General features: G+C 40.1%; 1 protein-coding gene across 3 annotated transcripts in view; it reads right to left on the reverse strand.

Annotated features, from left to right (window-relative positions):
* The window catches only part of CEP295 (centrosomal protein 295kDa), a 69,242-nt gene that overhangs the window by 24,532 nt on the left and 35,773 nt on the right, over window positions 1-8,937 (reverse strand). For all 3 annotated transcript variants that reach the window (XM_015569262.1, XM_015569260.1, XM_015569261.1), the window contains exons 14-17: window positions 8,768-8,865; window positions 5,246-8,504; window positions 3,780-3,924; window positions 3,486-3,629 (exon numbers count right to left, since the gene is read on the reverse strand). In XM_015569262.1, the coding sequence (XP_015424748.1) occupies window positions 3,486-3,629; window positions 3,780-3,924; window positions 5,246-8,504; window positions 8,768-8,865 (3,646 nt within the window). The remainder of the gene's footprint in view (window positions 1-3,485; window positions 3,630-3,779; window positions 3,925-5,245; window positions 8,505-8,767; window positions 8,866-8,937) is intronic.

An 8,937-nucleotide genomic window follows, 5' to 3' on the forward strand; every position in this document is an offset into this window, starting at 1 on the left:
CAGTTGCCTCGCACATCTCCTACTGGGGATGTGCCCGCAACCAAGGTACATGCCCTTGACCGGAATCGAACCTGGGACCTTTCGGTCCGCAAGCCGACGCTCTATCTACTGAGCCAAACCGATTTCGGCCTTTCTTTCTTTTTTTTTTCAGCAAGGCAACTATCTTTACTCCTGCAAGAAGGTGCACATGCACATGGTCTGGGAACACACACACACTGAGCAAGCAGTTCACTTGGCTTTTTATTCCTGATGCATGTGATCTGTTCCCTTACTCCTGATTGGAGCTTAGGCTCACAGTCTTTTGCAATTGGCTAATTTAAAGGAAGGGGTGACCTTTGCTGTTTCAAAATGGCAGCCCCCCAACTTTCAACTAAAAGGTGTTCCACAAACAGAAAGAGATGTGACCTCAAATTATATCAGAGGTATTTAATAAAATATTAGTGTGGGAAGACAGTCAACAGAAGCTTTAAGCAAATGAAAAAAAAAAGGAGACAATTTACTATAGGAAAAGTTTTACAAATAGGAAATATAATCATAGTATACTAATAGTCTCAGCAGTGAAAAATATACATCATGTGTTAATTTAGCTTAAATTTTTCTAAAATCCTCTGCCAACTTCAGAGGTAAATGCAAGAAACACTTAAAAGACTTGTAAAGTGACTGCCTCTGGTGAATAGATTAGGGGCAAGGGTATATAGGGCAGGAAGAAATGCTGTTTTCATGTACCTTTGAGTACTATTTACCTTTTTAAACTCTTTGTAATATTTTGATTAAAAGTATTACCTAAAGTTGTGTGATAAAGGCTATAATGAAAGCTCCTAAAAGAGCATGGGAGAGATACTTGAGAGTTCAGGAAAAGTTTATTGGACAAGTGGTATAAGCCAACCCCGAAGGAAGGAACAAGATGATGAGGGACCTGGTAGGTGAAGCTAGGGACTTACAGTTAATTGGAACTTATTCCTTGAATCAAAGGAAAACCACTGAAGAGTTTTAAACAGGGAGAAATAAAGGGAGATTACTCTGACTATATCATGGGAAAATGAATTAAAGCTAGACTGGAACCAGAGAGATTAGGAGATATAGTAGCCATCCAATAAAGAAATAAAGAAATGATGGCCTGAATTAAATGAGTGGTGGTGGGAATGGAAAGAAGTAGACAGATGCCAGAGCTCACCAAGCAGAACTGAGAAGAAATGGTGACTTATTGGGTGTCAGAGAGGTAGATAAGAATGTCAAAACTTGTATCTGAGTACTCTTCACTGAAGAAAGGTTGAAGGACAGGAGGTGGAGGTTGAGGGAACAGTATAAAACTTTCCCTTTTAGACATGAAGGCATTATGAAACCTGAAACATGACTCGTTAAATTATAGGGATCAATGGTAAAAATTTCCCAGTGCTCATTGTGAACTAGGAAAAGTATCAATCAATTCCTGAAGCTGTGGTTTTCCAAATAGTGCAAAACAGAAGAAAAACTTCCAAAGCCTAGAATAAATCAAATCATTTTTCTAGTATGGCCCCCCAGGAGGTCATGGATTAATTCCTGGCAGGTACATGCCCAGTTTGCAGGCTCAATGCCCAGTGGGGGATATGCAGGAGGCAGCTGAATGATTTTCTCACCATTGATGTTTCTATCTCTCTCCCCTCTCTCTTCTTCTCTGAATAAAAATATCAAAAAAAATCTCTCTCTATATAAAAGGCTAATATGCTAAGTGTCCCTCCGCCTTTCCAACTGGTCGCTATGACATGCACTAACTGCCAGGGGCAGCCGCTCAACGCAGGAGCTGCCTGACTGCAGTGACTTGGCAGTGGTGGTTCTCAGAAAATGCACCCCAAAACCAGAGAGGAGGGAGCCCGATTGCTACGCAATTCCACCTTCAGCCATGGGTTATGTTGTTCCTGTGGCACTGTTGGCCCCGAATCTGGTTTACTGCACAGTTGTGTTTGCGTTCCACATCCTGTACGACAGCAACTTTGCAGAGTGCCCTCTCGCACTCCGGGACCCCTCGAGGGATATTGAAGAACCGATGTCGGCCAATCCCCACAGGATAGGCCGAGGGATCCCACCTGCCTGAGGGACCGCGCTCACTCTGCAGACACCAGGGAGGGACCATGGTAGGTTGGTTCCAGGGCATGTTAGGCTCTTTTTGTCCAGTCTTGCCCAGACACCTTCTAATTAATTTCCTTTCAATGTGCACAAATCCATGCACTGGGTCACTAGTAAATAAATAAAACCCTGACTCTATGTTATAAGTTGCATAAGATATAAAAAGAAAGCAGAAAAGGGGTTGATTCTTAAGAATTACTCTCTCCCTGACTATCATGCTCAGTGATTAGAGCACTGGCCTGCACACCAAAGGGTCACGGGTTCAATTCCAGTCAAGGGCATATACCTAATGTACCTAGATTGCAGGTTTGATCCTCAGCCCAAGTTGGAATGCGAGCAGGAGGCAACTAATCAATGTGTCCCTCTCACATTGTTGTTTCTCTCTCTTTCTCCCTGATCTGTTCCACTCTCTCTGAAAATCAATGAAAAAAATACCCTCAGGTGAGGATTATTTAAAAAAAATGGCTCTCAATCTCTATTTTCTTTAATTCTTTTAGCCAGAAACAAAGATATAATCCGTTATGGCTGAAGACCAAAATAACTAATACTAATAGAAATATTACCATGTACCTTTCTATTGACAAAGCTAATTTCTCCCTTAAAAAAGGATTTACTGTGATAAATTTGATCAAGAAAACTATCTGGTGAATCTGAAATCTAAAAATAATCATAAAATTATAATAGGGCTATTTACTAATTATCTCCAAGAGGAATTTTTTAGATAATGGGATCTAGGAAGAAGTACAGTGTAGAAATATACCTAACTCTTCTTAAAGCCAGAGTTTTAAGCATTCCTATCCTATAAAAGTATAGGCACAATAAAGGTACTGAAGTAGAAAAGCAACAAGGGAAAAGAGAAAAAACTGAGTCATAGCCTAAAGAAACAGGTTTAGAAGGCAGACTTGAAAGAAAGTAGAGGGAAGAAAGTGTCAGAGTATGGGATAGTGAAGAAATTTTGTCTATAGTAAACTGGTTTCCCCCCATATGCTAGTACAAGGAGAAAATCAGTTACCTAATGCCACACTTTTTTCCCCCATTGATTTTTAGAGAAAGTGAAAGAGAGAGGACTATCAATGTGAGAGAAGCACATGCACATGCCCTGATCAGGGCCTGGGCCGAGGAGGAGCCTGCAACCGAGGTATGTGCCCCTGACCGGAATTGAACCCAGGACCTTTTGGTCCACAAGCTGACGCTCTATCCACTGAGCCAAACTGGCTAGGGACCTAATGCCACATTTAAGACCAAATTTTATATACTATTTATAGAAATCATTCTTTTCTTTCCAGAAGTTCTCACAGCCAGGCTTCTTCAACAAAAAATTAGCATCCTGAAAAAACTGTCAAATTATTACAAAACTTTATTTTATCAAACCATCTGTTTACCTAGTATAGAAGGTCTGCCACTTGCCGGTGATTCTACCTCTTGTATCGCACTAAGTTCATGTTGGTTCAAGTCCAATCCACATTTAACTTTTGCTACAGGTGGCTTTGAGGCTCTCCTACCCAGTTCTTTGTTCAGATGCTCACCTATTAAGTCAATGATAAATTTATGACAATCTATTAACATACTGCAAAGTTCTCTTTAATCAGCAAGTTGCAGGAAGTGAAAGCAAAGAATAATCAGTGGGATAATTACAATAAAACCCAATTACCTTACTACTCTGCTTGGTTACTTACCTTCTGAAAGCAGCTGATTATCATCAGAGTTGCTCCTGTCTACAGAACTAATCTTTTCATGATCACCTCTTGCTTGGTCTTGGAAATGAGGAAGCCTCTCTCTGAGCATCTGGTGTAAGTCATTTTCAAGAGTGGGCTTACCTGTCTGAAACAGTGGACAGATGATGGTGGGGATGACACAGGAGAAGGGATCATGGGAAGCATTCATTAGAATTATAACTCCCTCTTAAATTAGAACCTCAACCAAATAGACAGTTCCATCAATCACACTATTACAATTTTTTTCCATAGATAAAAATAAGCAAGGTCTCTACTACTGAAAGGTGATATATTTCTATTGGGAAGAATAACCACTCACAGCCTGCAACCTAAAACAGCCTCCATTGTACATTTCAATAAGAGACTATTTTCTTGAGTATCTCACTCGGGTTTGTTTTCCCATTACTTTTCCTTTAAATGACTAGTAAATCCCTAGAACTCAAATTCTCATAAACTCAACTGAAGCTTCTTTTGAGCATCAAAGATTTATAGAATTCTACTTAGGCTAAATCATAAATTTAGGAAATAGCCTTTTAAAGTAAAATGGACACATTTACATTTAGGAGAATATACTCTTATCTCCCATATAGGGAAACTATGAATGTTTGAGTGACCATTTCAGAGTCTTCTCTATAATTCTGTGACAAGAAGCGGGTAAAGCTGTCCATCAGCCTAAAACCATGCCAATTTTGCAACAGGCATTAATAAAGAGGGGACCGATTTTAATTCACATACAGATGTCAACAACATGCTAACAGAAAGCACAAGGTCTGCTATTTGTAGAAGAGAAATTCTAATTGGTTATTTCATAATTTAATCTTCTTATGGTAAGTTCAAAATCCTTTATAACAAAAAGTTCAAAACCCTTTATAACAAAACTTCAAATGACAATCTATACTTTTTTAAAAAAGTGTTTGCATTTGCTCTAGCTGGTTTGTCTCAGTGGACACAGCATTGGCCTGCAGATTGAAGGGTCCTGGGTTTGATTCCAGTCAAGGGCACATGCCTGGGTTGGGGGACTCGATCCCCAGTAGGGGGTGTGCAGGAGGCAGCCAATCAATGATTCTTTCTCACCATTGATGTTTCTATCTCTCTCCCCCTCTTCCTTCCTCTCTAAGTAAAAAAAATATATATTTTTAAAAAGTATTTGCATTTGGATGTATCAAACTACTGGCTGAAATTAGATGGGTTTCACTTAACTATTAACCTCATAACTATTAGATGGATTTCACTTAACTATTAACCTCATGCGAAGTAGTGTTTATGTTTTAATTTCCATATTAAGGTAGGAAATTAAAGCACTCAAGGTCAAACTGCTTATTCTTAATAACTAAGATCTTATTCAGGCCTAAGATGAAAACATTTAGCTTATCTGAGTTGGGTTAACGCCACTGTTTAATTCTTAAGTACTCAAGTTTAATACATACCTGACTGTCTTTAAGGAAATCCTTCAAGGTCTCTTGGTGTTTCTGTATCTGCTGCTGCAATGTGGTTTGTCTCTGTACTAGCAGTTCTTCTTGGGCTTTTTGGCTATAATGCAAAACTTCTCTTTGTAGATCCAACTGCTTCTGAAGTCCCAAGTTATGTTGCTGAGCTAAGTTAGACTGTGAAAAACTTAAAAGTCTACCTTGACATTTTGGGATCACAGAATCGCTTGAAGAAACTGTATGTTCATTCCTGGATAAATCTGATTCACAAATGTCTTTATATTTAACTTCAGCAAAAGGTAGTGAAATAAATGAATGTTCTCTTTCCTTGGGTAGAAATGAAGAAGGAACAGTGTTCTCAGAAGATTCACTTTCAATCAACTTACTTCTTCTGGTTAAAAGTAGTTCCTCCTGGGCCTTCTCATCAGAGTGCACCATTTCCTTTTGCAAGTCCAAGTGTGCTGTCACATCAACTTGCTGAGGCAGACTAGGTTGTGAGAAACTTAAAAGCCTATCCTGTGATCTGGTTGGAAAAGAATTCTGGATTCTTTCAGAGTCAACAGGCAGTGCTACCTGGGATAAGGTTTTAACCTCTTTAGAGGAGCTAACCTGCTCAGATAATACCCCTTTCTCCAATTTACTTAGTCTTTGTGAAAGCAATTCTTCTTGGGCTTCCTGCCTAAATCGAATGGCTTTCCTTTGTAGATCTAATTGCTGCTGAAGTACCATCAAATCATGATGGTGAGGTTGAATAAAATGTTCAGAAGATAACTTTTCCTCAAATTTATTTTGTCTGGGTGATATAAGCTGAGGTAAAGCAGACTGCGATAAACCCAAAAGACTAGCAGGCAATCTTGGTATCTCAGAATGACTTGAGGGGGCTGTATTATCACTATCAGTTGGGCAAGGTTCTTGGACTCTATCAGATTCAGTTAGAGGTAATGAAGCAAATGAGTATTGTACCCTTAGGGGTAAGAAGGAAGAGGTGCCATCCTGCTCAAGAGATATTCCTTCCCTCCACTGACTCTGTTCATGTTCTTCCTGGGCTTTCTGTCTAGACTGAACGATGGCTTCCCTTTGTGCTGCTAACCGTTCTTGAAGCGCCTTCAAATTATCTTGCTGAGGATGGATTAGCTGTGATATCTTCGAAAGCCTATCTTGCAATTCTGGGATCTGAAAATGGCTTGAAGGAATTTTACCATCCCTCTCTGTTGAAAGAGGTTCCTGGGTTTTACCATATTCAGAAGGTACTGAAGCAAATGAAAGGTGTCCTAACTGTGGTACAAATGAGGAGGAACCAGTTTGTTCAGAAGATGTATTCCCTTGGGTTTTTTGGCTAACGCGAAGGGCCTCCTCTGTGTCTAGCCATTCTTGGTGTTCCTCCAAATGACCCTGTGAAAATCTCAGAAATCTTTCCTGAAACCTTGGGATCTTAGAATGGCTTAAGGGACCTGCATTGTCACTTGACGAAAATTCCCGGCATCTTTCAGATTCAGCTACTTGGGATAGGGATAAAGGGGTGTCAATCTGCTCAGAAGAAATTCCTTTTTCAAATTCACTTTGGAGTGCTGTCAAATTTTCTTGCTGTGGCAGGCTATGCTGTGGAGAACGGAAAGACTCATCCTGAAATGTTGGGATTACCGAGTGACTTGTGGGAACAATACTTTCCTTCTCAGACAAATAAGGATTCTCAATTCTTCTGGGCTCTGTTTTAGCAGAAGCTTGCAACGCAACTGAACGTTGAGCACCCATTGGTGGGAAAGAAGAACTCATCTGTCCAGACTTACTGTCTCTTAAATCCCTTTGTCTATGTGAAAGTAATTCCATCTGGGCTTCATGCCTCGCCTGAAGAGCATCCCTCTGTGCAGTCAGCTGTTCTTGGAGCAACTTCAAACTATTGTGCAAAGGTAGGAACTGTTGCAGGAAACTCAAAGAGCCATCCTGAGATTTGGGGATTTCAGATTGGTTTGAAAGAAGTCTCTCCTCATTTTTAGATGAACACTGCTCCCAGATTTTTCCAGACTGAGTACCAGCAGAAACGAATGGAGGAAATGTATGCTGAGCTACCTGAGAGGGGAGAGAAGGTGGCTCAGTCTGTTCAGACCATACTCTTCCACCCAGCTCACCCTGTTTATGTACAGGTAATACTTCCTGGGCTTCCCGCCTGGCCTGAATGTTGTCTCTCTGAATATTTAACTGTTCGTGAAGAAATTTTAAATTTTCTTGCTGTGATAAGATAGACTGTGAAAAACCCAAAAGCCTATCCTGAAGTGGTAGGACCCCAGGATGGCCTGAGGAAACTGCAGTGTCAATCTTGGATGGAGAAGGTTCCTGGATTCTCTCTGATTCAGCTTTGGCAGAAGGCAGTGAAGCAAACGAATCCATAGGTACCAATGGAAGGAATACAGAGGTGCCGGTTTGCCCTTCCAAGTCTTTTTGTTTGCCCAAAAGCAATTGTTCCTGGGCTTCCTGTCTGGACCGAAGAACTTCCTTCTGTAGGTCTAACTGCTCTTGGAGAAGCTTCAAATGACCTTTCTGGGCTGTGATGTTCTCTGAGGATGGCAAAGACTCATCCTGCATTTGGCTGATTACAGAGTGGCTTACAGAAACTGTACCTTTGCTCATAGCTGAAAAGGGTTCCTGGATTTTTCCAGATTCAACTTTAGTAGGCAGAGATATAAAAGAATGCTCAGCTAAAAGTGGTAGGAATGAAGAAGGTTCCCTTGACTTAGAAGCTGTATTTTCATTGTTCTCTGAGAACATCTGCTGGGACTCTAAAGTTCCAGCTACTTCATTAGCATGCTGCAATATTAGTGGCCTACCATGTGATAAAGTCCTTGAAACTATATGAGAATCTTTAGGAACTGATTTATAGTCTCTCTGCTGTGTTTCAGTCTGTGAAAATTGCTTTGGCTGTTCTTGTGATCCCAAACATTCCTTTGCTAAAACATTTGTTTCTGTTGTCCCTACCTGTCTTTGTGGAAAGCGGTTTTGCCTTGGAACCTGAAAATAATCTTGTTCTATTTGGGGGATCTGTGAGGGTTGTATAGGTTGATATCTGTTAGGGCTCAATTTGGGTCTCTGACCTTGATCCCAAAGTTCTGATATAATAGTGGGTCTTTCATATTTCCGTAGTGGGGCTGATACAACAGAATCAGATATTGATGATGCAGCTGGAATGGATGGATACTTTCCTTTTAACATAGTCTGATATTGGAGTAATTGTTTCCTGGCTGTTTCAACAGACTGCCTATGAAGCCTACCAAAAATGAACACAAAAACAAAACAAATATTATTTTTTGATTAAAAAATACTCCATATTCTCAAGTGTGTATACATTAAATTCAATAGCAATCAAGGATGGGCCAGAATCATGGTGGAAAAGGAAGTAGGTTCACACTGCCCGTAGAGAAATCTATATGCTATAATTTTAAGGGAATCCCGATTAGATCTTCATATAAATAATAAACCCGGAAGATGTAGCCCCACACTAGAACACATGAATTGTACCCTAGCTAATACCTCTTTTGCTGTAAAAGCTGATGTTGATAGTTGCGAATCATCTGCCTATGACTATCTTCATCAGTACTTATGGTGCACGATGCTTGAGAAGTGCCAACCTAATAAAAGACAAAGCTACTAATTAAAAGGCAAACCCAGAAACAAGTACTAAAGTATTTAATATGAACTGA

Source organism: Myotis davidii, unplaced genomic scaffold (genome assembly GCF_000327345.1).
Source record: "Myotis davidii unplaced genomic scaffold, ASM32734v1 scaffold345, whole genome shotgun sequence".
NCBI classification, from domain to species: Eukaryota; Metazoa; Chordata; class Mammalia; order Chiroptera; family Vespertilionidae; genus Myotis; species Myotis davidii.